The following is a 25,019-nucleotide window of genomic DNA, read 5'->3' as shown; positions in this document are numbered from 1 at the left end:
GTATTGATCCCGATGGTCTAGTCACTGGACCCTCTCTGGGCGCCCGTTCCCCATTTGCCACAGGGAGAAGCGGAGCAGTTGTTTGATACATCACCTCCCGCTGCACCAGAGTCCCTCCGCAACCATTTGTCATATCCTCCTCGCCAAAGCGGATGAGACTCCGCACCCGATGTACCCCTAGCTGCCGCTCCCACTTCCCGGCTAGTCCCTGCCGTTCGCAGCAGCACGCCCGGAAGCCGGTGTGATGTCCCCAATTAGAGGAAGTAGTCTGGAGTCCCTGCAATTGCCTGTCAGTATTCTTCCACAGGCCAGCGTGAAATGGGCTCCCTTACTTCTTGAGACCATGGGTTCACCAGCTCTCGGGCAGGGGTCAAATTGCAGGCTGAGACCGTGATTAGCAGACAGATCGGCTCACAAGGAGGGCGCAGAAAACGCACAATGTATATTTCAGATGCTCGTCGATCTCCATAATCGCGGCCTGATTACCACACCTGTAGCAGTAATTGGGAGCTGCAGTTCATGTTAGTGATGCGTGGCAGCCACCGTGGCGCACAATGGCAGCGTACCAGAGAAGATTGTGACGACATTACGATCCTGGGACCAGTTGTAGCCCTCCATTACGAGCTGATGCGCTCTGGCAATCAGCGTCAGACCGTTGTTGTGGTTGAAAGCCTCTGATATGTCTTGGCCAAACGTATATCCTGCGCCACGAGGGGAAATGCCCCAGCCGCACCGGTCGTCAGGGTCCGACCAGAGGAGATCGCACATAGGGCCCTCATGGGGGACTTCCTGGATCCGGTCCAGCGCTCTGATGTTATCAAGCGTGTCGATGCTTGGCGAGAGCCCGCCGTGGAGGCAGAAGATCTGGTTGTCGATGAGGGCGGTGAGGGGGAGGTAATCGAACAGGTCGGTAAAGTACTTCCACACGTTTGCATTGCCGTACTTGCGCAGGCACTCGTCGTAGAAGCCGTATACCTGCGTAATCTGGCGCGACTCGTGGTTGCCTCGGAGGATGGTAATCCGCTGCGGGTATCGAATCTTGAGCGCCACAAGCAGGGTGACAGTCTCGACCGAGTAGTACCCTCGATCGACATAATCCCCTGCGCAACACCCAATCGTCAGAACATCAACAGGCCCTCGTCCGCCAACTTGGGGGGATTATCAGTCAGGCCGAGCCATACCCATGAAGAGATAGTTGGTGTCCGGGTTGGGCCCGCCAATCTTGAAGAGTTCCATCAGGTCATGAAACTGTCCATGGATATCGCCGCAAACAGTCACGGGGCATTTCTAGAAGGATTAGTTTCGGGAGCTGTTGGAAATGTTGGTCGCCTGAGCCGGCCGGCAAGAGGGGCACACATACGACGGGTTGTACGTTGGACTCTTCTTGCAAGACCTCGCGTGCCTAGAGAAAAGCGACATGTTAGCCTATCTGGAGGTCATATAGCGTGCGCACGAGAGTAGTCATCGCCCCGTCAAAGGTATTCTCGGCGTAAAAGCCTAGTAGTGCGGGGATAGATCGCCTCGGCGATGCCTTGCACATGCTGCGGGGAAGAGAGGGCGCGATAATAAAACAAGAGATGCACACCTTTTCACACAGTCTTTGGACATCTACCTCTGCCAGTTGCTTGCAGTTCATCAGGCTTTCAATCCAGCCGTCGACAGTCGGAATCGTGGTTGGCTCAAGGTTGACCGAAGTCAGCTCTGCGGGAGCGCGCCCAACATCCTCCATGTTTGTATCCATGGTGGCAATTCCTCCCGAGACAGGCTATGCGAAGTCGAATGGGGAATGCGATAGGCGAGGGTATCGAAGTATTGTATTGCAGCTGTGGTGTAAACAGCGTGATCGCAGGAGTTGGCGACAATGACGTTTGTGTCCACAGGAACGTTTGTGTATCCAGGCGCGGCGCGGGTCCTCAGGTCTGGGTCAAAATTGGGCAGGTGGGCGGGTGGTCAGTTGGTCGCCTCGGTCGCCAAGGGTCCTGCTGTTTTGCTGCTCACTGTTGGCCAGATCTATCAGCTCGATCTCACAAAGAAATCGTAAAGTTGAACCGTGATTGAACAGTTTATCCCGTGCAGGCGTCGCAGAAAGCCGACTCTAATACAGGAGGGGTATTATAACAGGTTTTGGATTCGATGTGTGAAGAAAGCCAGCCTTGATCGTTGGGAGATTGCATCAAGAAGGTGGGAGCTGTGATGATGGATTTGTGGTCAATGCGTCACACTATCTTCAGCTTGTTCAGGTTCTGAGGGAATCAGTGGGACCATGTAATCAGCGTAAGTACCAGGTATCTGGGTGTAATTACAGAGTAACGTCGATGAAAAGGGGTACGCCTTGATTGCCCCCCCACTTGAGACTTTGAAACCCGCATTTGAAGTACCACAAAGCCCGTCCTTTCATAGCTCTCTCGACGCCCATCTCAAGGGACAGCCTCGTCTGCATTCTGGAAGGACTCTGGCCTGAATCAGGAGTGAACGTAGCTCCCTTGTGTCTCATTTGCCGCAATGTTGTATACGTACAGAATTAAGTTCACAGCATATCCCCAGAGAGTTCGGAAATGTTGATGTTGGACCCAGATCACGACAATCCCAACCCAACCGGTGCATCCGATGACTTGTTCCCATCCGCCGTCTTGATATTCTGGCCGACCAAGCTGCGGAAGTCGAGGCCAACCTCGGAAAGCAGCTGGGCATGCTCCTTGGCCCTGTCCATGCATTGCGTCCAGACGGGGCTACCCTCCTCCTCACCGCTCAACTGCCGGGCCAGGATGGCGTTGAATGCATCGACCTCCTCCTTTGCCCATTTGACGCAGGCGCTCATCATGGGCTGCGGGAAGCATGCCTGGAAGCATTTGACCGTGTTCCGGATGATGGTGAAGTAGACAAACGAGATCTCCCAAATGTACTCGTCCAGATTGCCCTGGAAAATGCACTGCCTGTCTTTTTTGTTAGCCAAGAGGGCATGCCGTTCGTGACACTGAAGTACTCACCGAGACCGCTTCCGAATGATCTCGCTACGGGCTTCCAGATATGCCTCGCGAGCGCGATCCTCAAACCCCAACCGGCTGAGCCAGAAAACATTCTGCTTGGTCTTGGTCTGGTGATTGTGCGTGCTGACCAGCTCCCGCACAACCAGTGCCGCCAGCTTCGCCCGCCTCTCGTCGACTTTGAAGGAGATAAAGTCCTGTGCAATAGCATTGTTTTTCAGCCCATATGCCAGGCTTTTCAGCTTCTCGATCAGAGCAACAGCGGGCTCGATTTGCTGAAGAGCGATATGGATGTCCAACTCGTCCATCTGGCTCTCTACCCAGCGCAGGTTCTGCTGCTTGCCATCGACCTCGATAAGCATGTCCTTGATATCTGAAAGCGTCTCGAGGAGCTCCGTTTTCTGCAATAAGCCAGGATCGCGCGACGCAAAGTAGTTGATCGTTTCCTTGGCCTTATTTGTTGCCTCTCGTTCAGACTGGAGGTTCCTCCTCAGCTCCTCTACGCGCTTCCGGATATTGAGCATCAGGGCAGGCTTCTCAGGGTCCTCAGGTTTCTCGGTCCGGTAGATAAAAGATTCATTCTGGCCACCTCCCCGAACCATGATAGCATCAGCAAGCTTGTTCCTGCCGCTTGAGGAATCGTTGGACCCGGCCATGTCAACAACCTCAACGTCTAAAAGATGCCAGCAACGGTCGGCAACAAGTTTCGTCATGGGCGCCCGGCTGTCAGCGGCATTCGGGCCGTCCACCTTGCGCTTCTTGCGCGAGGCAACCAGCAAATGGTCATTCAATAAAAAAATCTGCATCGCTCTCCTAGAGCGGTAGGTAGCGTTGTCCAGCTCTACCCATAGGCCGGCGTTCTGGACAACATGGCGCCCTGGGGTGTTTGGGAGGAACTTTTGCGAGCCTTCAACGTTCTTGTACAGGGCCTGCATCTGTGAGCTCCAGAGCGCGGTACGGTCAGCGACAGAGCTCCGCTTATCCCGTTTGCTCAGCCCCATGGGGATATCGCCATTGAAGCTCCCGCCATCGACATTGTTGGAAGCCGATCGGAGAGCAGTGGTGTTGGCTTTCAACTCTGACATGAGGTTCTTGAGCGTTCGCATCTCGCCCTTGAGCTTCTCTGCCTCTTTGCTGATCTTGATGAACTGGGTGCGGTTCTGATAGACATTCTGCTGGAGATCGGTTGACGCTCGGGCCTTGAGATCGCGCAGGGCTGCCTCATACTCGCGGATCTCGTCCTCAGTGGCCTCGCTGAGTATCTCGGCGACATACTGCTCGGGAATGAGCGACGGGTCTCGGAGCGATCTCACATCGACCTGAGGCCCTGCCCCGCCGCCTCCGGCACTGACGCTTCTCCCTCCTCTTGAAGGCGGAGCGCGTCGATCTTGGACCCTGGACTGCGCATACATGTCAAGATTTGGTAAGGCAGGCATTGGGTTCGCGGTGGGATCAAAATCGGTAGGAAGATTATTGAAGCGGGACGAGTACCGTCGCTTGACAAGATCCGAGGTCTGTGAAGAGAAGTGAAAGATTAATTACTGCTCAGTTGGGCGCGCCGAAAGCGAATAGTGCGGTTCACCTTGCCACTGCTCGGCGGGGGAGGGCGCGGCCGAGGAGGAGGACCATTCTCGGCGACAGCCCGCCCCGGCGGAGCTCGTGAACCCGCATCGCCTTGCAATATAGGCCCCGAGATCTTGATTTCTGGCCGGCCCTTCCTCTTTCCCCCACTTCTCAGCGAGATCTTTGATCGTTCATCCGACATGGCGATCAGCTAACACAGGCAGAAGCGTGCAATTCAGCGCCGGAACGTCTGAGTTTTTGATATCGATCCAAGGTCCTCGGACGGAATAAAATGAATTACTGAACGCCCCGGCGCCAGTTGGTCCAAAGAGTGAGACGCGAGCAGTCCAAGCCAATTTGGTTGTCAAAGCCGTTGACGTCGTTGCATTGATGTTACCTTTCGTTGTGGACAGCCCCTGAGTAGTGTACCGTTACTTACATTTACGAAGCAGGATGCACGAACGTAACACATGGAGACGATAGCAGGAACCTTAAGACCAGTTGGCTCGTGCACGCCAAGCAGTCCAGCCAAGCACCACGCAAGGCTTGGCTTGGCAAGCGGACTCGGCCGGCAACAGGGATCCAAGACCAAAAAAACTTACCTGCGATCAAGCAGCTTCAGCTGCGATATGATTTCCGTCCATTCACCAACCCAGAACAACGAACCACCTAAACAACCAAGCGCATCCCGATTCTGCGGTAAATCCGATATTTTCAAAGCCCAGGGTTCTGTGCGACCAGCGTGCTTGATTCCCTCCCCAGTTCTTTCTTAACCATCGCATCCAAAATGTCATCATCAAGACCTGTCGTCATAGCGACTGCAACCGTCGCGGCGATAGCCACAGGCGTACTGGGTATGTATTGAGCTGCCGAGGCCTTGCAACTATGTGGCTCGAGCAGGAGAAAAGCTAACTACCTACCCCCAAACAGCGTACGCAGTATACTTCGACTACCGCCGCCGCCACGACCCCGAGTTTAGGAGACAGCTGCGCCGCAGCAACCGGCGAGCAGCCCGCAGCGAAAAGGACCGCGCCGAACAGGCGGCCAAGGCCCAAAAGCAGTCCATCAGGCAGGCCGTGGACGAGGCCAAGGAGGAAGGCTTCCCCGCCAGCGCCGACGAGAAGGAGGCCTATTTCCTTGAGCAGATCCAGGAAGGAGAGAGGTTGGCTGCTAACCGTACGTTTCACTGCTCTCTTTTCCCTCTTTGCTCTGGCTCAGAGACACCGGCTGATATTCCTGGTTTCACACAAAACCAGCTTCCCAATCGTTTGAGGCCGCAATCGCTTTTTACAAGGCGCTCAAAGTCTACCCCACCCCGGGGGATCTGATCAACATCTATGATAAGACGGTACCCAAGGTGAGAAAAAGAACCCAGCAACAGGCAGCCCCAGCCCGAACCAGCTGGCGTTTTCTCGTACTTACAGATCTCTTACAGCCCATCCTCGATATCCTGGCCGAGATGATTGCGTATGACGGCCGGATCGGAACGGCCTACACGGGTCCGGCGGAGGTCGACATGGCGGCCCTGATGCGAGAGATGGGCGCTGTGCCGGGTGTTGGCCTGGACTAGGCGCGCGCTCCGAGCTGGACTTACCCCGGAACTACAACGGACTTTCGAAACGAGGAGGCGCCCAAGTTCGGATTGGGCGAGAGAACATTGAGCAGGTTCTTGATGTGCCTGGTTGGGCTCTCACTTGCTTTCTCGCGCCGTCATGACAGAGCCTCTTCCACCAAAATGGCGAGACGGCGACATACTTGGCATCAACAAGCGAAGTTCTACAGTGTTGTACGATATAGTGTTGCTCCCATTTTCCTCCGCATGGCGCATCAGAGACGAGTGCGGCCAGTATGCATCAAAACCAATGTACAATAGATACAGGATGCAGGTGGCAGCCAGGGATCAGGTGCTATCTCAGTATAATGGCCCCAGTATAGCACAACTGAGGCAAGACCAATCTTTCCTGACACTCTTGTTTCCGCCAGTTGTTGCACTCAGCTATTTCCCAACTACGTCGCCTCAATGGGCCGTCCCTTCTTATCCACTCTCTGATCTCTCGGGTCAAACCCGCCATTGCCCCACGTCGCCCATTCAGGGGTTGGAGGCCCCATGTAATCCTCGGGCGCAAAGTCCCCATCGGGGCCCTTCTCTTCAAGCAGCTGGAAGAACTTGTCGTAGTCAATCAGCGTATGCCACTTCCCGTCGACCTTGAACCGCTCGCTTGCGAGCAGGATACAGCAGCTGTGAGCGTGCTCCGCCGCAATGCCGTACTGGAGCCCCCTCTTCTGAAGCGCCCTCTCCAAGGCCGTGACGAAATCACACACCTCCTGGTAGAAGGGCACGTTGGCCATGGTCAGGCCGGCACTGCTCGACGTTGATGTGCCGCAGTATGTGACGCCCTTCACCTCGACAAAGCACGGCAGACCCCTCTCGACCAGGTCCGCGTACCCCTCGACCTCGTCCTCGACATTGAACCCCTTGACCAGCGTCAGACGGAAGACGGTGCGCTGCCGGAAGCGGCGCTCGCGGAGTATGTCGAGGCAGCGCTGAAAGCGCTCCCAAAAATCTCGGTGCAAGGGGCGATCGATGCGGCGGAGCGATTCGCGATTCGAAGCGTCAATGCTGACGTACAGCTGTGTGACGTGCTGCAACGCGGCGAGCTGATCCGGGTGCTGCGCGTTGCAGACGAGGAAGGACGATATCCGCTCGCCGTGCAACATGCCCAGGAACTCGTTGATGTGCGGGTAAAAGATGGGCTCGCCCACGAGGGAGAGGGCGCAGTGCCGGATGCGCATCGCTTCGGCAAAGCGCTCAGCCCGTACGCCCGGGACGCCGCGCATCATCTTGATCTTTTTGTAGTGGTTCTCTTTGACGCCATCGAAGATGAGCTGTGGAGGGTCAATCACCCACCGCCAGGTCGTGCCCACCGGATTAGTACCGTGGCGCCAGCAAAAGACACACTTATTGGAGCAGGATAGGGACGGAGTGGTTTCCATGCATTGATGTGAGTTGATGCCGTAGAATGAGAATTTGTAGCAGGAACCCCGACCGCGTAGGGCCGATTTGGTCCAGCGGCAGATTTTGACCCCTGAGTGGGAACCAACGATTGAGTAGCCCTGCTTGGTCAGGGCTGCGTAGGTAGGCGAGTTTTTCGGCACCATTTCCTTGACCATGGCGGTTGCTGTCGCCTTGGCCCTCGATTTGCCCTGCGTAGTAAAATCAATAGCCAGCGGCGTCCGTGACTTCTGGCCGGTCGCACTGTCTGGTCTTGACATCTGCATGATCTTGCCTAGGTCCTCCACATCTTGTAGACTTCCAGAGCTTTGTTTCTTCCCAGCTTTGACATCTGCGACTTCCTCGAAAAGCACTTCACCGTCGTCTTCCGCCTCCGCCTCGTCGTCGCTTTCAAGGGGGTCTCCTGAGCCGGGCACACCATCGCCTAAGCTTCCAGTCTGCGACAACTGGGTGAGGACATCCACCAATCCAGTCTGCCACTCAGACAGTCTCTCCTTGCCATCTCTCTTCCAATCACCCATGCCGAGGGGATATGCGCGCTTTCGACCGCTCAGCTTCGCCATCCATTTGTCCACCTCCCTTGCTTGGAAACAAAACCCCTCCTCTTCAGTCGGCCACCCCTCCCTATCGCCCAGACCAAACACGGAGTAGCCCAGAATTGGCGCCAGCGGTGATGTATCAATGCGGAAATCGTGGTGCGTTTCTTGAAGATGCTCAAGGAAGCTGTCGTTTATGCTGTCGATATTGTAACTGGGGATAATGAAAAGGTAGAAAAAATCGGTCTGCTCGCCTTCGGTCTTCGGGGGCGTGATAAAATATTCGTCGTAATCAGCCTCAGCCAGGTCTAGTACTCGTGGCGACAAGAATGTGCTGCCATGTTCCTTCTCGGCGGAACCCCCAAGCGAATCTCCCAATGCTCGCGCAAATGTATGGGCGATCTTTTCCGAGCTCCCTGTCAAAGACGAGTAAAACACGAGCACCTGGATCTTTCGCGCTTCCGTTCCGGCCTCGACGGTGCCATTGCGAGCGCTCCTCCCAGGTTCGCCCTTTATCCTCCTTGGTCCACGCTTTAACCTTCCAGTCGATTGAGATCCATCACTTGTACTGTCCTCCCGTTCGTCTATCTTATCCTTCTTGGGCTCGGGCATGAGTTTTGGCTTCTCATCGCTAACAACCGGGGAGCCATTCTGGCTGGGGGCTTTCTCTTTCTCGTGCAACTTCGGTAGCACTAGTAAGTCCTGTCGCTTGGCTGTCGAGTGAAGGTATATGCGTAGCAGGCTCAGGAGAAATAAGCTGGATATTATGATCGGAATACGATGCTCGTGCCATAGTTCCAAGGCGTCTGTCACCAAGGAGGCGTTGTCAGTCTTGCCAACGTCATGGGGGAGGATACTACGTACAATGTGTGAATCTCGACATGACTGTCAGGTCACCACCACCTTGGCCGGGGCGAAGTCCCGGTACTGATTGTGGGAAATTCGGCCACAACTTTTCCATGGCTTCAGGATTTGAGGTGTTGTAGCCGCAAAGTTTTGGTGGGGTCGAAACCAAACTTCGTGCCCCGCGATGTTCGCATCAATCTGGCCTGTGCGTAACGGCCCTCGAAATCAGCATCCAATGAGAATTGTCCATTCCCAATTTCACATGTCGCGTGCAACCGGATACGGTACCCGAGCATCCATCTTACCCTGTTCCTTCGGGCGGGGCAACATAAACTTACAGCGTTGACTGGCAGTGTTTCAATGCTGCTGTTATTGAGCATGTATGCAAGTCCTACTACCTTATAGTAGATACCTTATATACCATTTTTACTAGGTAAGTACAGGTCTAGCCCTAAGCATCAAGTCTCCAACTGCTTTTGACACGGAGACAGGCTCGCAATCACAAATTCACAATTATATACTGGGCTAGCCACACGTTCTGAGAGATTCAGCCTGATCTCGAAGTTTGATACAACGTGGCCGGAGAGACCTGTGGTCCAGTTTTGGCTCGCCAGCGCGATATACGCCTTCAACACAAGCCCATCAATCACCAGACTGCCACCGCCGGCACAAGATTGTGCGCGGGACACATTGCAGGCCCGGCGCTGAAAGGTACGGATCCCCGCGAGGGCTTCGAGATGAACAGAAAACAAGCCGCGGCTACCTACGTAAGGTAGGGATTAACTCTCTAACTGCTTGCTTTCTGCCTCGACGATCTTCTTTGAGTAGCTCTCGATCCCCTCGTCAAAATCCCAGGCCTCTTTGAGGCCGAGCTGCTCAAAGAACTGAACAATAGTCTGGTTTTCACAGTACTTTAGGTCCGACCCCTCCTCCTTGAGCCCACGATACGAGCGCTGCATGGCCAGCATAGCCGGAATGAACCCCGTACACGGGTAGATGGCTGCGGCAAAACCGAGGCGCTGGCAGTCGTTCGTCGTCAAATCTCTGGTCAGTCCCTGCAGTGATGATGAGAGTCTTATGGTCAGCGATTATTCATGTTACGGTGCTCAACCAAGCGAGCAAGGTGTGGTAAAAGCCCCTGTAGTAAACAAATGTGTTTCACGCACGTGGGGAAGGACGTTGATCAGAACAGGGTGCGGCGCGAGCTCCTTCACCAGCGTCGCGCACTCATCCTGAGTCCTCGGCGATTCCATAAACGCCATATCAGCGCCGGCGTCGAGCGCGGCCTTGAGACGCCTGACACCCTCATCAAACGCTTCACGACCCGCCTTCTCCCCGCCAAACGACTTGGCCTGCCTCGCGTCGGTGCGGGCAATGATGACAAAGTCCGGGTCGGTGCGGGCCTCGACGGCACTCCGGATGCGTTCCAGGTACACCTGCAAATCCACGACATCCTTGCCCTTGAGCTGCCCGCAGCGCTTGGGAAACACCTGGTCTTCGATGTGGCAGCCTGCCAGGCCGGCGTGCTCATACAGCTGGATGGTCCGGCGCACGTTGATGGGGCCGCCGAAGCCCGTGTCGGCGTCGGCGATGATGGGGATGCTCGTGTTCTGCGCCATCATCTGGCCCACGTTGGCAAACTCGGTCTGCGTCATGACCGACAGGTCCGGCTGGCCGATGTAGGACCCCGTGGTTCCGCTGCCGGCGAGGTACAGGAAGTCAAACCCGACGGAGTCCGCTACGCGCGCAGATATGCCGTCGAATATCCCCGGCCCGATGAGACATTTTCCTGTGGGTATGGACAGGGCATCATCAGAAGCTTGTTTTCTAGTTCGATATGTGCTTCATCTTGGTACTGACCGCTCTGTAGCCCCTCTCTGAAGCGTTTACCCGCGCTTTTCATCTGTTTGGCCATGCTGTCTGTTTTCAGGTAGGTATGGTACACTGACTTCAAGGAGCAAAAGATATTGATAGAATGAACTTCAGGGGGCTGGGTGTCTGAAATTTGAAGGAATATGATGAGGCTTGATGCTGGCAAGTACTTTCTTTACCCGACGCAGATGGAGGAATCACGCATTCAATGAAAATGGATGTCACTTAGGTATTCATACCTCCCTTCCTGGAAAGGGAAACAATCCTGAATTCCTTTGAAGACCTCATGGATCATTACGTCATTCGATGCTTGATTGAACAACTGGTCAAGTACACGCTACTGGTTGGCGGTGAGCCGGTGACTTCACGTGTAATGGTTGCCGATCCTATCACACTGCAAGTTTGCTATGATTCTATGTAGAGTGTCCGGGTATACAGTGTGGTGCTCGCTTCACTAATATCAGTAGCACCCGGACCTATTCAGAAGTCAACGTTTGGAAAACATCCTCAAGAACTCCAACCTCAGGCCTCATAATTGTCTCATGTGTTGAACCGGGTGCCGTACAACTCCGATACATCCAACTGTCCGTAGCCTCGTTCTTCCAGCACTCGTCAAACCACTCGGAGCCATGCTCCCCGGCAGTGTTATCCGCTTCCGCAAAGTAAACATCCACCATCAACTTCCCGCTTTCTATCTGCCTATTAGTAGCCTCACTCTTCCTCAACAACCTCAGAAACTCATCATAATCCTCCCAGTCTCCCCAGATCTGCTTCGACCCGCGTTTCAAACAGAACAATGCCTCTTGACTGACACCCTCGATATTCTCATCCAGGGCGTAGCGGAGCACCTTCTCGTCGATCGCCTTGATGAGCGGGTCCGTGTCCTTCATATCCACCCCGGGACGCGCCGTGCTGGGACCCAGCCGAGCCGACACCCCCGTGCGGGTCAGCAGGTTCGTCGTGTCATAAAACCGCTGGATGGCCCAGTCGGGGAGCGCCGAGGCTATGGTCGCTTGCACGGCATGACTGTGGGAGGGGTGAACCCATGGCGCGACAAGCGCCACATAGGGCCGCTGAGGGTGCAGGAGGTGGCGGAGGTGGAGGACGATGTTGAGGACGTAGATTGCCCCGGAACTATGGCCGAGGAATGTGACGGGCCCTAGACTCAGCTGCTCGACTAGCGCTTCGGTAATGTCTTTGGGTGCAATACTGGTCAGAAATCGGCCGTAGCCCAACCCCAAGCCAGGGGTGATTCTACCGAGTACGGATAGTATGAGGCAACCACGTACCAAGCCACGCCCATACCTTCATCTCAACCTCCACCGCACTCGTGCCCCCTATCCCAGGCTTGTCGGGCGTGATGAGCCGCACGCCCCGCTCTCGCGCCAGCCTGTCGGCCAGCGCGAGGGTATACCTGGTGCCGAACAGGCCGCCGACAACCAGCAGCGGAGTCCCGTCGGGGTCGCCTAGATCAGAGTAGGCCACCCGCAAGGGCCGCGACGGCGGCGAGCCGCGCGCTGCTTGATGCCGGCATTTGTCTGGCGCTATCCACAGCATGCGGTGGAAGCGACTGTCGGCTAGGAATTTGGTTGCTCTATGATCAAATGAAGGAAGGTAAGCAACTACCCGGCAGGTAGGTTAATACCGCGTGGATCTGGCGGTTAAAATCGGTTTTGTCTCATACTGTTTCTCAACGGACGGGTCACCGTCAGCGTGTGTCCCGTCCATGAGGCGCCAAGGGCTCCAACTGGTTGCAGGGTACGCGAGGTATAGTCCGTATACCTGGTGGTATCTGTGAGCTGATCGGGCTGGGAAAGCTCAAATCACTGTAAGTCGCGAAGTATATCATGACCGTTTTTGGTATCTCGCCGAGGGGTTATGCTGCATGATTGAGGTTGAAGGCATACCGACCCGTGGACGTCTCTGGCAGTGACGTCATCGTCCGCCTTGCATTAGGAGAGACCAGCTCTGGTACCATGCATACTTTAGCATAAGCCGTGATAGGCCCTTTGGATTAGGAAGGGCATCAAGGGATTTTCCATGAGGCACTCACCATGTGATAGTCCTGGTTGAAAATGATATAGCAAAACGAAGGTTCAAATGCCCTCTCCTTCATCCTTGTGCCGTGAGGTGAAGTAAGTAGTACGCCGTCCATAGGTCCAACTGGACTGTTTTGGAAGCTCTTCTTCGTGCACTGCAATGTCTATATGCTTACATACGAAACATCGCTCACTCGGCCTCTATATCTTGGCCCAGATCTATCACATCTTCGTCTTTCTCCTCTTCCTCCTCCTCGTTAGGTGTATCCAGCCCATGTGCAACCGTCCGGCTAGAAGACGCTATGATATCTTCGGCCCCAGACACCACGGTAGCACCGTGACCCTCATGCACTGGCTCGGGCTCATTCTCCGCCACCTTGGGCGACTCCCCCTCGTCCTTACGCCCTACTATCACACTGCCAACGACAAGCAGAGCGGCACCAGCCCACCACATTGGTGGCAAGGTCTCAGAGAAGATGATAAGACCGAGCAGAGCACTAAGGACAAAATTTGAAGACGTATTTATAACCGAGACTTGGGTGGTCGAGTTGCCCCTGGCCAGGGCTGTTGTGAACAGAGTCCACATCTGAAAAGAGGCCCAGTTGTTAGCATTGCAGCGGTTAGAGGAAGATGTTTGACCAAGTTTAGTCGAGACTGGGGTTCTCATCAGAGAGGAACGTGCTCGGAGGGGACTAGAAGCGAAGCCGTGCCAGTGGTATGTGAACAAGTGGCGCTCGTCAAAATCATGGCGTTATCCATGATGCAAGACGGCCATAGAAGCAGAGAAATCATGCAACCTACCACACCGTTGAATGTAAGGTTTAATCCAAAAAAAGCCTGGTTCAAGATACCCGGTTAGCCTGACATCCATCCTATACGGCACACACGCTCGGCAAGTCGAGTGATCAACCCGCTGGCAGAACCGGCGAGAAGAACTCACGCATCGAACAGCAATCTCAACCACGCCATGTACATTCTCTAACCTGAGCAGGCGAGCAATGGCCAGCGCAAAGCTCGCTGTCAGTTCCGTGGTTGTCCTGCATCATGAGGGTAATTCAGATGTCAGCAAGTTCATAAGCCGACCTCTAGGCATTACCCCCTTGGAGGCTAATAAGTCGGCCAGGATGTTAACTCACAACTTGGCGAAAACGCCATTAAACGCGGCGCATGCTCCGCTGGCCAGAGCAAGAATAATCCACTTGTTCTTCTTTACCCAGCTCAAAGACTCTGCCGGCGATGGTGAATGGTGCTCATCTTCCTCCAACGATGCGCCGCCGGCGCTGTCCAGCAGCGGCCGTTCCTCATCCGAGCGACTCATCGTGTCCGTGTTGGCGTGGTCCTCATGCTTCGCTGACTGGGGAACAGCTCTCTTCCTGAATCCCGAAGACGCGTTTGAGGCGCAGGGGGCTTTGGTTGCTGACGGAAATGAGGAGGGTTTAGCTGCAGGTGCCTGGGTCATTGCTGTATCTTGGGCTTCAAGCGATGCAGCCCCGGGGCAAAGTAAACACCAAGTTATACACCATAGCCATCCGCGGGAGAGGCGTCGTGAATTGGGAATTGGGATTCCCGGTTTGAGACGTGGGAAAACGAGAATCCCATGTGCAATGCGAAGTGACGGTTTCACTGCCATTGGAGTGGAGCGGGAGCTGCGCTGCTTCGCGATCGGACACCAACCCTAACCCTCCAATCGTAAAGTGCACAAGCAACCAAAAAAAGGCGTGATTGAATCAGTTGATCGAGGAATCGAACCCAAAAAGAGAGGCAGGCGTTCGAGCCCGGGCAGCAGTCTGGGACAGTCTTTCGTCAACCAGAGGCTATCTAGGAATTTTCTCAACGCCTACGCTGGAACCGCTACACCACAACGCCGTTGAAAGTGTAGTGGTTCCTGTTGAAGGCCTACTGCCTTCCGCGTGCCTATATACCTCCGCCCACCGCCCACCACACCGTCACCAGCCACCTCCGCCCTCGCCCTCGCCCTCGCCCTCCGCTCGATGACCTGTTTAGGCAAGTAGTCACATCTATACTACCTTTGGCAGCCAAGGTATCACCAGTAGGGTACACATTATGCTGGGGTTACTTGAGTACCTAGACAGCGGATCGTCAGATTCAGGATCAGGGCTGTCAGCCTTCCAGTAAGACTACCTCCTACATGAAAGTCATCAAAACCCGTGAGCATAAAAAACAGGGGCATACTGCATGATACCACGAGACTTGTAGCCCACATTCATAACCCTGTATTCATCGCCGATGTTAGAAAGCCCCCGTACCCTTAAGATGTGTCCGAATCACCGAACGCCTGCTCCGATGCCCGCCCAACGCCATTCTTCAGTCCGTAAGGCAAACAATAAACGCGCCGATTCTAAGCCACATATAAGAAACCTTTCCATATCTTGTGATATGATCTTGCCGAAGGGACCATAGAGGAATCATAGATTCCGGCCACCCACCCGGCGGCTCTCTTAATCACCACTGGCTACTTCTCATCGGTCCGCTTCGAACTGCAGCTGACGATCTTGACCTTGTCTGCTTGAATCATTTGGCCGCCGTTGTCCAACTTGAAGGTTACGTTGCGGATAAGAAAAGTCCAGACTTCGTCGCAGAAGCGGTAGGTGTCGAGGGAACCCTATGTGCCGCAGCAAGGTACAAACCTGGCGTCAGCCATACTCGGCTCCAAACCACGGTTCAACGAGCGGGCAAGTTCACCTTGAACGTTAGGCGGGCCTTGACCTTCTCTTGCAGCGTCTCGGCAATGATGCGATCAAACTGCGTGAGGACCTTCATGGCAAGTTGCGGGTCGATGCGCTCGTCCCCGATGAGCTCATCGAGCGCATCCGTCAGCGACAGCCCAAGGCTGTTTCCTCAAATTGTCAGTCTTCTGGAGATGCAAAGAGAGAACGAGCGGGCCCGCCCGCATGGAAATCCATCGGGAGCATCTACCTTCCATGACGATATAAATCGTAAAAGTTGGTAGAGCTGGCCGCCATCTTGATCGAGTGTCTCGCCGCGAATGCTGACGATTTGATGGCGATGGTGTTTTGTATGAGGCAAGTGACTCCGATTCCAGAGGGGCGGGATGTTGGCGCCAGCGGTGGGGCTACCCCGTTGAATACTCGCACGTGATTCTCCAGCCACAGGCAGTAGGCCTTGGCGGTTGGCGGCGCTGCTCCAGCGGCCAAGTGAACGACTCCCTGGAACACTCAGTGCAAGGAAGCTCTGGAGAGCGAACGACCAGCTCGACGACAGCTTCAACACCGCAACAAAAATCACCCCCGGGGCCCGACCGATTGCAGCGCGGAAGCTGACAAGATGAGCTTGAAATACGGGGCCAGCGGGATTGGATCGACCCTAGCCATTGTGGGAGCTTGTGAGTTTCCCGGGACATTGCCCGCTGTTCAATAATCGAGTCGCAGGAATGCGCCTGCTAACTGTCTCTCTCTGCAGATATGCTCTTCACTGGCAGCGGCGAATCCTTCAATGTATGACGACTCTCCCGAAACCAATCTCGAGGATCAGGCTCTATGCAGCCATAGCTAACGCGACAAATTCACCAGGTCGGCACTTTCCTCGAATCCGTCTCCCCGTACGCATGGGCAGACCTGGGTATCGCGCTCTGTATCGGCCTCTCGGTGGTTGGCGCGGCATGGTAGAGCACCTTGACTCCCCTCGTCCCAAACCTCTATGCTAACATACAAACTCGCCCAGGGGCATTTTCATCACAGGTTCATCCATTCTCGGCGGCGGCGTCAAGGCGCCCCGGATCCGCACCAAGAATCTGATTTCCATCATCTTCTGCGAGGTCGTAGCCATCTACGGCGTCATCATGTCCATCGTCTTCTCCGCCAAGCTGAACCTGGTCCAGGGCGAGGCGGCATATTCAGCAGACAGCTACTACACGGGCTACGCGCTCTTCTGGGCGGGCATCACCGTGGGCATGTGCAACCTGGTGTGCGGTGTTGCCGTCGGCATCAACGGCAGTGGCGCTGCGTTGGCGGATGCCGCCGACCCTACGCTGTATGTTGCTGCGAATCAGGCTGTTGATGGAGGACATGCCGCTAACAAGATCTTACAGATTTGTAAAGATCCTCGTTATCGAGATTTTCAGCTCAGTTCTGGGCCTGTTTGGCCTGATCATCGGTCTTCTCGTATCTAGCAAGGCGTCCGACTTTGGAACGGAATAAGGCGCCCCTGGCTTCGGGGTTAAGCTCGGCTCACGCATCTATAACCGCATTATCAAGGATTCAGAGCACGACGGCGAGCGTGTCTGTGTAGTTCATTGTCTCCGGCGTTTGGGAAGAAGGGGTAGGGTTGGTCAAATGGCATGGTTAGTATTGTATCTCATGGTGTAGAAGGCTCAACTGTACAGAACTAGGTGTCCCAATGTCATATATTTGTCCGATGGCTTATCCGCCGCCCCGATCATGCGCCATTCCGTATGTTACTCATCAGCAGTGCGTCCACCTTCGCTCCCTTGCGTAGTGGCTCCGGGCCGCTCGGCATGCAGAGCAGAGCATTTGCCCCCTTGAGACTACCGACCCGCGAGCTCCTCTGCCCTCCGGTGCTGGTGGCAGACAGGGTCCCATCACTCCCCACAGAGACGATGGCCCGATGGTACTCAGGCCGGGACTTGTCGAGAGGGAAATCGTGGGCGAGCGTCACGGGCACGCTTGTTAGGCCAGGCGGCGAGATGCCCGACATTTGATGCAGAGACGGGAGCACAAAGAGGTGGAACGTCACCAGCGCCGAGGCTGGGTTGCCTGGCAATGAAAAGATGACCTTGTCAACCCGCTCACCGGCATTATTCTTCACCGGGACAGTCGCAAACGTCGTAGGCTTCCCAGGCTTCATGTTCACGCGTCCAAAGTGTATCGTCCCGCCCAGCGCCCGCTCAATCGTCGGCTTGAGCAGATCCAGCTCCCCCATCGACACGCCCCCCGTCGTAATGACCAGGTCCACACGCCGCAACGCATCCCGCAGTCTCTCCTCCAGCGACCCAGCCTTGTCACTCACGATACCGAGATCAACAACCTCATACCCCGCCTCTTTCGCTGCAGATATCAGCGTAGGCCGATTCGTATCCCTTACCTCCCCATACCGCAGCTCCGGCCGGTCATGCTCCACGATCTCATCCCCCGTGGACAACACCCCGACCACCGGCCGCCTATACACCTGGACCTCACCCACCCCGACAGAGGCCAACACCCCAATCTCCCCACCCACCGCAGACACCTGATCGCCCTTGGAGAGGATCAAGTCCCCCTTTCGAACATCGCTCCCAACTTCGCGAATATTCTCCCCTTCCTTGACGCCCTCTGCAAGGATCTCAACCTCCTTTTCCTCAACCCCATCCTCAGTCCGGGACGCAAGCACCGTATCCTCCACCATGATAACCGACGTCGCCCCCGCGGGGAGCGGCGCCCCCGTCGTGATGCGCGCCACCTCGCCTTGCCGCAACTCCTGCTGCTCCTCCTGCCCAGCCGCATGCGAGACCCCCACGACAGGATACACCCCGCGCATATCCCCTCCTGAAGGAACCACCACGGCGTACCCGTCCACGATGCTCGCGCGGAAAGCCGGCACGTTCTCGGCCGCGCGCACGTCCGCCGCCAGCACGCTCCCCACCAGCGCCGGGGAGACCTTGGCCAGGACGGGCTGCGGCGGCGGAGTGCGTTGTGCTATAAGGGAGAGGGCGTCGGGCACGGAGAGCATGGGGTATGGCGACGCCCGGTGGCGGCGGCTTGGGCCCATGGATGGGTCGTTGGATTTGGGATCTGTGTGTGTGTGACGGATTGGGGTACCATGGCCGCCGTGGCTGTGGTGATGGTGATGATGATGATGATGGTGGTGGTGGTGACGATGGGCTGGGGGTTGTTGTTGGGCTTGTTGTCCAGCGGCGGCGGAGCCGATCCCTGCTTCTTGCTCTAGCTTTTTCACCCCTCCAGAGTGAAGCGCTCTGGAGTCGGCGCCTGCCGCTTGCAGGCAGGCATGGGGTAGCGTTTTGTTCACGGCCTGCAGGTTCTCCCGTGCTGCCTTGGGCGATCCCGGCAGAGTGATGATGACAGTTTTGTGTCTGACGCCCGCCACGGGCCGCGACATGACGGCAAAGGGGGTGACAGCGAGTGATGCAGCCAACATTCCGTGGACTAGACCAGGCGCTTGTTTGCTAAGGAGAGGCGCGACGGCTTCGGGGGTGACGTCGGGAACGGCGAAACCGGTGCCGCCGGTGGTGACGATGAGGTTCACAGGGTCGGGGCCGTCGGTCCAGGCTTTGATCTGTTGCTGTATCTGCCCCTCTTCGTCGCTCACAATTCTTGTTTCGGTCACGGTCCAATGACCGCCGCCGTCTTGCTCGAAAACATTGCGCAGTGTAGCTTCGGAAGCATCTGTTGATGGGTCTCTGGCGGCTGTTGTTGAGACGACAAGGATAGCCGCCTTGAGGGGAGTTGCCATTGTGAGATGGAATGCTTTAGCAGCGGCTCCGGACGTGTTACAGTACAGATCTCCGAGGTTGAGCTGTACGAGCTCGCGGAGAAGTGGGATGGGTTGAGGGAATAGCTTCATACCACCCCGCCAAACCTTGGCATTCATCATGCCCCACCCCACCCGCATCTGCTCGGCAAGGTCCGCACCGGAGCGGAAGCACAGGCCAAGCGTTGTGTCACCGAGCCGAAAGTGCGGATCCGTTGCAGATCCGAAATTCACCGCCCGAGCGCCCCAAGTTACATCCAATTCATGTCCCGGAGGCGGCCCTGACAAGTGTCATACGGTACATAAGAAGATCCCGGGGAACCATCAGTTGGGGTCCGACCAAAATCTTTATGGGATAATCCCAACCCTTTAAGAAGCGGAGAGTCCCGTACTTTTAAAACCTCGTCGAATCCTCAAAACCCCTACGAAGTACCCCTGAGGTACGGAGTCAACCTGACTTATCGATAAGCCCAAACCCTCAAAAAGTCGCAACAACCTAAGGACTCATCTCAATAGGCATCGCACTTAAACTCAACTTCAACCATCATGGTGCGTCTGAAAGATCGCTACCTCCTCGTAAATATCATCTACAGCGATGTTCCCGCGGGTCAATCAAAGGGCGCCGTGCCCGACTTGCTAATCTACAATCAACCGACAACCGATGAGTTGAGGCCCCAGCTTCTGCTCAAGGGCATCCGCAGCGAGGTCGCCTCTCTCTTCGGCGATTGCGGCTCTGGCGCAGTGGACCGCAGCCTTCAAGGTATCTCAGATAATAAAATGATACAGATTCCTTATCATTACATTTCGACACTAACCCTCATCCTAGTAAAATATCTCTCGCCCGCAACGTCGACCTTCATTCTGCGGGTATCACGCGCCCACTATCGCCTGGTATGGGCCGCCCTGTCATTCATGAACCACGTGCCCGTGAGAAACGGGCGACCATGCGTCTTCCGAGTGGTGCGAGTCAGCGGCACCATCCGCAAAGTCGAGAAAGAAGCTGTGCGCCGCGCTCGGCTCCTCATCCTCGCCGCAAAAGACGAGATGGCTGGCAGGAGCTCGTCAGATGCCCTCGGCGCTCTCCTACGGAGCGACGGACAATCCCGCAGCACAGCAATGATAGTGGACCAAGCAGATTCAGAGCCAGAGCCGGACGAGGGCGAGGCGTCTGATGATGGATGATCGCTCGACACCTTTGTCACTTTTTCTTGCGCGTTACCCGTATGCCACTATCAGACACTGGCTGTGGAAGGCCACCTAGTAGAGGATCACCACCTGCCGCCTCGGCTGCAGCCTGCGCCTGCGCCTCGCGGATCTTGTCCTGCTCCTCCTCCTCTTTTCTCTCCAACTCGTCATAAAAGTCTTTATTATCAATCCACCGCTCCTGGAGATCCTGGACGTCCAACAACGACGACTCGTTCCGCATAGCCACCTGCCAGATGCTGTCGTTGGCCCCTTCGGCGCCACCAAACACGTAGCCCCCGGCCCGGTCTATGACGCGCAGGAGGTGCATCATGCTCTTCTTGTTCTCCACCGCCAACACCTCGAAGCTGACCAGCCCGAATCGCTCAATGAGATCGGCGATGGCCTGGTTAAGCCTTGCAAACTTGGCGCTCCGGAGCGCCGGCGATTCGGCCTCGAGGGACGGTATAAGATATGACAAGTCCTGCACTTCGGTGTAAAAATCGAGATTGAAAGGCAGCGGGTCGTACGAGGAGAGCTTGTCGATTTTGGTCAGCACGTTGATATGCGGGAGGTCCATCTGCAGCATGGCCCGCAGAGCGAGGAGCAGGTTCGATATGTAGAGAGATGGTTGGGTGAGACAGAAGCAGTCGGACAGATGGACAGCCACCAGCTGTGCGGGGGTCAGCATCGTTCGCGTGCGACGGTGGACTGAGCAGGACATACCCTGTATCCCAACTTGTGCAGCTTGTAAAAGATGTTGCGCAGGGATGTATGATGAGTGTACAGCTCGACCTGTCCAGGGCAGTCGAATAGGATATAGTCCTCGCCTAGCTCCTTCAACCCGTTCTCTAGCCACTCCATGTTATGTTCTAGCTCCTCGAGTGCGTATAGAATCCCGCCGTTGGGCCCTAGGCGGTCGTCCGACATGATTTCCTCCAGTGTGACCAAATTGCGAATGTCCAGAGCACAGGGGTAGTTTGTCCGGTCGTTGGCGGGGTCAAGGTTGATGACGGAGCATTGGCGCCCGATGGCGCCCATGAACTGGTGCACTTGAAGGGCAGTTAGTGGCGCAACGCCGAGCAGGACAGATCTGTACAGAAGAGGAAGCCAAGCTTACTGCCATCACAGTACGTGCTCTTCCCCGCGCCGGGACTCCCGAGGACAAGTTGTCCGAAAGGCATTATGAGCAGTTATCATGCGCTTTGGGTCTTTTTGTTTATGCGAATGCCGGAGCCTCGTCGGCTAGCGTTGTGTGATATTACGAGACAGCAGGCGCAATGTTCTTTGAAGTTTGAAGGTTTCCACAAGCTCTAGAATCGTCACCTCACGGACACCAATCCGGCGATTTGCCCCGCCGAGTTGAACGGACAAGGCGCCAAGCTGCCCCACACGGTCGCACATCAAAGTGGGACTCAAGAACTAGAATTTGGCGGTAAACCCCGGCAGAATTTGGTCTTGTTTACCCTGACTGCTGTTGCTCGAGATGCATTGAAAGCTCTCCCACCAAGCTCCCCACTTGGAAGGTATTGACAATTGTTTCTCTACCTCTCCCATCTGCAACACAATCAGTCTGTCATGGCGCCAGGTATGTAGTCCCTCTAATAGCCAGTCCATCCCCCATTTACTCACAAAAAATAAAACCTACAGCAACACAATTCGAAGTGGCGCAACCGCCAAACGACGCCGTCTCTGCCCTCGTCTTCGCACCTGACTCGCCGAACCGGTTACTGGTCTCATCATGGGACAAGAACGTGTATCTTTACGAGATTGCAGGTTCAGGCGGCACCGAGGAAGCCAGATTGATCAAGACCTATGAGCACCGTGCGCCGGTGCTCGATGTCTGCTTCGGCGCGAACCAAGACGAGGCCTTCACGGCGGGGATGGATCGCCAGGTCAAGAGGTTAGCTTTTCTATGTCCTTGTCTTGCGCGCGCCACGCCGTGGGATTGATTTCCCAGTATTAATCACAATAACAACAGGATCGACCTCACCACCGGCGAGCAAACCGGTCTGAGCAAGCACTCCGAACCCGTCCGCTGTGTCGTCTACAGCTCCAAACACTGTAAGCTCGCGCCCACCCCTTCCAGCTTCACCTGCCAATCCAATTCAGCCACTGACACTGTTCCAACCAACCCAGCCATCCTAATCTCCGCCTCATGGGACAGCACCCTGCACATCCACAACCCGTCCAACCCCTCCCAGGAACCACTCACCATCCCACTCCCCGGCAAACCCCACGCACTCGCCGCGAGCCCGTCCAAGGTAGTCGTAGCCATGACCGCCCGACTAGTTCACATCTACGACCTACCCACCCTCTCATCCGCACTCTCCTCCTCATCCTCACAACCACCACAACCCTGGCAGCAGCGCGAGTCCTCGCTCAAATTCCTCACCAGGGCCGTGGCATGCATGCCCAGCGACGCGGGGTACGCCACGTCAAGCATCGAGGGGCGCGTGGCGGTGGAATGGTTCGAGGACACGGCCGAGTCGCAGGCGCGCAAGTACGCTTTCAAATGCCACCGGCAGGCGGCGCCCGAGGAGGAGGGCGGCGGGGACGTGGTGTACCCCGTCAATGCGCTCGCCTTCCACCCGCGCTGGGGCACTTTCGCGTCGGGCGGGGGCGACGGTTCCGTCGCGCTTTGGGATGCGGAAGCCAAGCGCCGTATGCGCCAGTACCCGTTTCCGGACAGCGTGGCTGCGCTTGCATTTTCGAAGGATGGGAGGTATATGGCGGTGGGGGTCTGTCCTGGGTTTGAGACGGGCATGGAGGATTACTCTGGGGAAGGGAGGACTAGGGTGTTTATACGGGAGCTGGGGGAGACGGAGGCAAAGGGGAAAGGGGCTAAGTGAGTGTAGTGTGTGTTGTTCTAATTGCAGTATACAATCTTTCGATTGGTATGGACTGGCGTTTGGGGAGGGTACCGATTAAGGCGATACGGTGTAGCTATATGAAGCTCTTAGGTGACTCCGGAGCAAAATGTTTGACAATCAAATGACAAGTCTACACGACTACTGGCCATGTGTTAATGAAGCTTCGAAATAAACAGGAACTGGGAAACCTAGAGAATATAACAATGGTATCTCTGTCCCTCACATCAAGCATAGGTTTACTCGGTCTTCCTCATGTCATCTACAACCCCCATCTTCAAGCAATCATTTCCCATAGCAAGCAAGATCTCGTGCAAATAGCCAGTACAGTTACTGCGTGTGGAACCTTCGTAATATCCGTTTCGATTTTCCAAGTGCATCCCCTTGCTCAGGAGAGGGTTCCGAGGGCGCTGGGCTTGTTCTAAGTTGACACGGTGGTGTTTCTGAGACATGAGTGCCCCAACTTTCTGGGAGTTTGTTCTGCGTGTAATGTTCGTTAACTTGTCTGGATACATCGGTAGCATGCTGTCGTCCTTGGTTCGGCGAAATGTCATATGGCGCGTCCGGAAGAGCTGTGTCCCCTTGTCCATGAGCAGCGTTGGTAGCGGTGGTTTTCCCTGGCCCGTTCTTCTCTCTCCGTATACCCTCATCTTGTGGCTGACCCGCCTCCTGCGCTATAGGCCTTGACCTTATGTTTTCGGAAATTGGCGTCAGTACGGCAACGCCTGCGTTGCTGCTCTGAGCGGCTGGCAGTGTTTGGCCCGGAGAGGTTTGGTTGGTAAAGTGTGATTCTGAACGGCGGGACCTCTTCATCCTTGGCACAGATGTAAAAGAGTTATCATCCCGATCTGCTCGGTCAAGCCTTCGCTTCTGCCTTGACTGTTGTGCCGACTGCGTGAGGTCTAGGACTCCTATGGGCAGCCCCTGCATGATTTGTTTGCCGCTTCGTGTAAGGAGGTTCAGACCGATAGGCTTAGCTTCCCGTCCCGAGAAACCATCACCCAGCCGATATTGGGACAGCGGTGGCGTATCTGGAGGAGCCCTTTTCTTCACCTTCTTATAGCCCTTGGGCTGGGTCTTATTGAAGATCAGGAACGGACGCCGTCGAAGGCTTCTCACGTTTTTGGCATAACTGGAAGAACGTATAACACCTTTTGCGTTGTGTCTAGAGGTGGGATTGGGGCCACGGCCGGTTTCGTTTTCGTCGGTGTCATTGTCTCCTTCCGAACCGGCAGACTCACCATAGTCCGAGTAGACATGCGTTTGATCGGATGGGAATACTGACGGATTACCTGGACCACGAGTTAGTAAACTATGCCCCGGAGCTTTCAATACTCTGAGAGATGTGGCACACCGTCTTCTTCAGAATCCACTGATGAAAAGCTTCTTTCTTCTTCACCTCGCCCACAGACGCGGGGGTTGTTCCCCCTATCAATATATTCGCCTTCTTCTCCTACCTCGCGCTGTGAGGTCCAGGGCTGGAATGTCAGTTCCCGCCACTGATCTATCTCTTCCCGGGTCTTTCCGTGGCCGTCTGAGAGTCTCTGGTGTACGAAGCCCGGATATGAAAATTGACGTTGGTTGACCGTTGGCTTGAGAGGAGGGAGAGTCTCGACTTGAGTGTTCCTCCCCTTGTGGGAATAGGTTCG

At 55.6% G+C, this 25,019-nt stretch overlaps 12 protein-coding genes across 12 annotated transcripts; 4 read left to right on the top strand and 8 right to left on the bottom strand.

Moving 5' to 3' along the window:
- Positions 1-254: 254 nt before the first annotated feature.
- On the bottom strand, positions 255-4,749 carry N656DRAFT_791527 (Metallo-dependent phosphatase; the record flags this gene model as incomplete). The annotated part of the gene is made up of 9 exons (XM_064816982.1): positions 255-277; positions 333-382; positions 438-510; positions 567-1,100; positions 1,182-1,287; positions 1,586-1,765; positions 2,648-2,933; positions 2,988-4,498; positions 4,567-4,749. The coding sequence occupies 9 exons, from the start codon at positions 4,747-4,749 to the stop codon at positions 255-257; spliced, it is 2,946 nt and encodes a 981-aa protein (XP_064667573.1).
- A 385-nt stretch (positions 4,750-5,134) lies between these two features.
- On the top strand, positions 5,135-6,550 carry N656DRAFT_782469 (protein import receptor MAS20). The gene is made up of 4 exons (XM_064815769.1): positions 5,135-5,401; positions 5,478-5,723; positions 5,804-5,904; positions 5,983-6,550. The coding sequence occupies exons 1-4, from the start codon at positions 5,335-5,337 to the stop codon at positions 6,115-6,117; spliced, it is 549 nt and encodes a 182-aa protein (XP_064667572.1). The 5' UTR covers positions 5,135-5,334; the 3' UTR covers positions 6,118-6,550.
- Positions 6,551-6,554: 4 nt separating this feature from the next.
- N656DRAFT_800566 (uncharacterized protein) lies at positions 6,555-9,057 on the bottom strand (the record flags this gene model as incomplete). The annotated part of the gene is made up of 2 exons (XM_064818026.1): positions 6,555-8,902; positions 8,961-9,057. 2 exons carry the CDS (start codon positions 9,055-9,057, stop codon positions 6,555-6,557), a joined length of 2,445 nt encoding a protein of 814 aa, XP_064667571.1.
- Positions 9,058-9,345: 288 nt separating this feature from the next.
- Positions 9,346-11,163, bottom strand: N656DRAFT_313371 (carboxyphosphonoenolpyruvate mutase). The gene is made up of 3 exons (XM_064809208.1): positions 10,803-11,163; positions 10,109-10,731; positions 9,346-9,997 (listed from the first exon to the last, which is right to left on the bottom strand). Exons 1-3 carry the CDS (start codon positions 10,855-10,857, stop codon positions 9,722-9,724), a joined length of 954 nt encoding a protein of 317 aa, XP_064667570.1. The 5' UTR covers positions 10,858-11,163; the 3' UTR covers positions 9,346-9,721.
- A 40-nt stretch (positions 11,164-11,203) lies between these two features.
- N656DRAFT_782465 (alpha/beta-hydrolase) lies at positions 11,204-12,782 on the bottom strand. The gene is made up of 3 exons (XM_064815768.1): positions 12,499-12,782; positions 12,104-12,408; positions 11,204-12,009 (listed from the first exon to the last, which is right to left on the bottom strand). The coding sequence occupies exons 1-3, from the start codon at positions 12,540-12,542 to the stop codon at positions 11,291-11,293; spliced, it is 1,068 nt and encodes a 355-aa protein (XP_064667569.1). The 5' UTR covers positions 12,543-12,782; the 3' UTR covers positions 11,204-11,290.
- Positions 12,751-14,791, bottom strand: N656DRAFT_313495 (uncharacterized protein). Its single transcript, XM_064809209.1, has 5 exons — positions 13,990-14,791; positions 13,794-13,890; positions 13,655-13,696; positions 12,868-13,439; positions 12,751-12,782 (listed from the first exon to the last, which is right to left on the bottom strand). Exons 1-4 carry the CDS (start codon positions 14,481-14,483, stop codon positions 13,044-13,046), a joined length of 1,029 nt encoding a protein of 342 aa, XP_064667568.1. The 5' UTR covers positions 14,484-14,791; the 3' UTR covers positions 12,751-12,782; positions 12,868-13,043.
- Positions 14,792-15,069: 278 nt separating this feature from the next.
- On the bottom strand, positions 15,070-15,875 carry N656DRAFT_838816 (transcription initiation factor IIA, gamma subunit). The gene is made up of 3 exons (XM_064818877.1): positions 15,791-15,875; positions 15,557-15,704; positions 15,070-15,476 (listed from the first exon to the last, which is right to left on the bottom strand). The coding sequence occupies exons 1-3, from the start codon at positions 15,835-15,837 to the stop codon at positions 15,327-15,329; spliced, it is 345 nt and encodes a 114-aa protein (XP_064667567.1). The 5' UTR covers positions 15,838-15,875; the 3' UTR covers positions 15,070-15,326.
- A 284-nt stretch (positions 15,876-16,159) lies between these two features.
- Positions 16,160-17,031, top strand: N656DRAFT_770675 (proteolipid subunit-like protein; the record flags this gene model as incomplete). Its single annotated transcript, XM_064813792.1, has 5 exons — positions 16,160-16,217; positions 16,295-16,329; positions 16,405-16,496; positions 16,556-16,864; positions 16,923-17,031. 5 exons carry the CDS (start codon positions 16,160-16,162, stop codon positions 17,029-17,031), a joined length of 603 nt encoding a protein of 200 aa, XP_064667566.1.
- Positions 17,032-17,163: 132 nt separating this feature from the next.
- Positions 17,164-19,413, bottom strand: N656DRAFT_782462 (uncharacterized protein; the record flags this gene model as incomplete). Its single annotated transcript, XM_064815767.1, has 1 exon — positions 17,164-19,413. A coding segment is annotated over one exon (2,144 nt), but the record flags the coding sequence as incomplete, so codon positions are not given.
- Positions 19,414-19,864: 451 nt separating this feature from the next.
- Positions 19,865-20,500, top strand: N656DRAFT_714940 (uncharacterized protein; the record flags this gene model as incomplete). Its single annotated transcript, XM_064812014.1, has 2 exons — positions 19,865-20,078; positions 20,145-20,500. The coding sequence occupies 2 exons, from the start codon at positions 19,865-19,867 to the stop codon at positions 20,498-20,500; spliced, it is 570 nt and encodes a 189-aa protein (XP_064667564.1).
- A 16-nt stretch (positions 20,501-20,516) lies between these two features.
- Positions 20,517-21,684, bottom strand: N656DRAFT_714909 (putative GTP binding protein; the record flags this gene model as incomplete). Its single annotated transcript, XM_064812011.1, has 3 exons — positions 20,517-21,173; positions 21,227-21,552; positions 21,621-21,684. The coding sequence occupies 3 exons, from the start codon at positions 21,682-21,684 to the stop codon at positions 20,517-20,519; spliced, it is 1,047 nt and encodes a 348-aa protein (XP_064667563.1).
- A 312-nt stretch (positions 21,685-21,996) lies between these two features.
- N656DRAFT_758611 (WD domain-containing protein) lies at positions 21,997-23,557 on the top strand. The gene is made up of 4 exons (XM_064813181.1): positions 21,997-22,088; positions 22,151-22,403; positions 22,482-22,564; positions 22,640-23,557. The coding sequence occupies exons 1-4, from the start codon at positions 22,079-22,081 to the stop codon at positions 23,350-23,352; spliced, it is 1,059 nt and encodes a 352-aa protein (XP_064667562.1). The 5' UTR covers positions 21,997-22,078; the 3' UTR covers positions 23,353-23,557.
- The last annotated feature ends 1,462 nt before the right edge of the window (positions 23,558-25,019 follow it).

Source organism: Canariomyces notabilis (assembly GCF_033297395.1).
Source record: "Canariomyces notabilis strain CBS 508.74 unplaced genomic scaffold N656scaffold_22, whole genome shotgun sequence".
NCBI classification, from domain to species: Eukaryota; Fungi; Ascomycota; class Sordariomycetes; order Sordariales; family Chaetomiaceae; genus Canariomyces; species Canariomyces notabilis.
Note: the sequence above shows the minus strand (reverse complement) of the source record. Positions and strands in the feature narration are given on the sequence as shown.

Coding starts and splice junctions, on each gene's coding strand:
- N656DRAFT_782469 (XM_064815769.1), top strand. CDS start 5,335: ATGTCATCATCAAGACCTGTCGTCATAGCGACTGCAACCGTCGCGGCG. Junction 5,724..5,803: donor AGAGAGGTTGGCTGCTAACC/GTACGTTTCACT, acceptor ACACAAAACCAG/CTTCCCAATCGTTTGAGGCC. Junction 5,905..5,982: donor ATGATAAGACGGTACCCAAG/GTGAGAAAAAGA, acceptor GATCTCTTACAG/CCCATCCTCGATATCCTGGC.
- N656DRAFT_313371 (XM_064809208.1), bottom strand. CDS start 10,857: ATGGCCAAACAGATGAAAAGCGCGGGTAAACGCTTCAGAGAGGGGCTA. Junction 10,732..10,802: donor CAGAGAGGGGCTACAGAGCG/GTCAGTACCAAG, acceptor CCATACCCACAG/GAAAATGTCTCATCGGGCCG. Junction 9,998..10,108: donor TGATCAACGTCCTTCCCCAC/GTGCGTGAAACA, acceptor TCATCACTGCAG/GGACTGACCAGAGATTTGAC.
- N656DRAFT_782465 (XM_064815768.1), bottom strand. CDS start 12,542: ATGGACGGGACACACGCTGACGGTGACCCGTCCGTTGAGAAACA. Junction 12,409..12,498: donor GACCCGTCCGTTGAGAAACA/GTATGAGACAAA, acceptor ATTTGATCATAG/AGCAACCAAATTCCTAGCCG. Junction 12,010..12,103: donor GAAGGTATGGGCGTGGCTTG/GTACGTGGTTGC, acceptor TTGCACCCAAAG/ACATTACCGAAGCGCTAGTC.
- N656DRAFT_313495 (XM_064809209.1), bottom strand. CDS start 14,483: ATGGCAGTGAAACCGTCACTTCGCATTGCACATGGGATTCTCGTTTTC. Junction 13,697..13,793: donor TTGAGATTGCTGTTCGATGC/GTGAGTTCTTCT, acceptor CCGGGTATCTTG/AACCAGGCTTTTTTTGGATT. Junction 13,440..13,654: donor ACCTTACATTCAACGGTGTG/GTAGGTTGCATG, acceptor GCCTCTTTTCAG/ATGTGGACTCTGTTCACAAC.
- N656DRAFT_838816 (XM_064818877.1), bottom strand. CDS start 15,837: ATGGCGGCCAGCTCTACCAACTTTTACGATTTATATCGTCATGGAAG. Junction 15,705..15,790: donor GATTTATATCGTCATGGAAG/GTAGATGCTCCC, acceptor TTGAGGAAACAG/CCTTGGGCTGTCGCTGACGG. Junction 15,477..15,556: donor AGGCCCGCCTAACGTTCAAG/GTGAACTTGCCC, acceptor TGCGGCACATAG/GGTTCCCTCGACACCTACCG.
- N656DRAFT_758611 (XM_064813181.1), top strand. Junction 22,404..22,481: donor ATGGATCGCCAGGTCAAGAG/GTTAGCTTTTCT, acceptor CAATAACAACAG/GATCGACCTCACCACCGGCG. Junction 22,565..22,639: donor CGTCTACAGCTCCAAACACT/GTAAGCTCGCGC, acceptor CAACCAACCCAG/CCATCCTAATCTCCGCCTCA.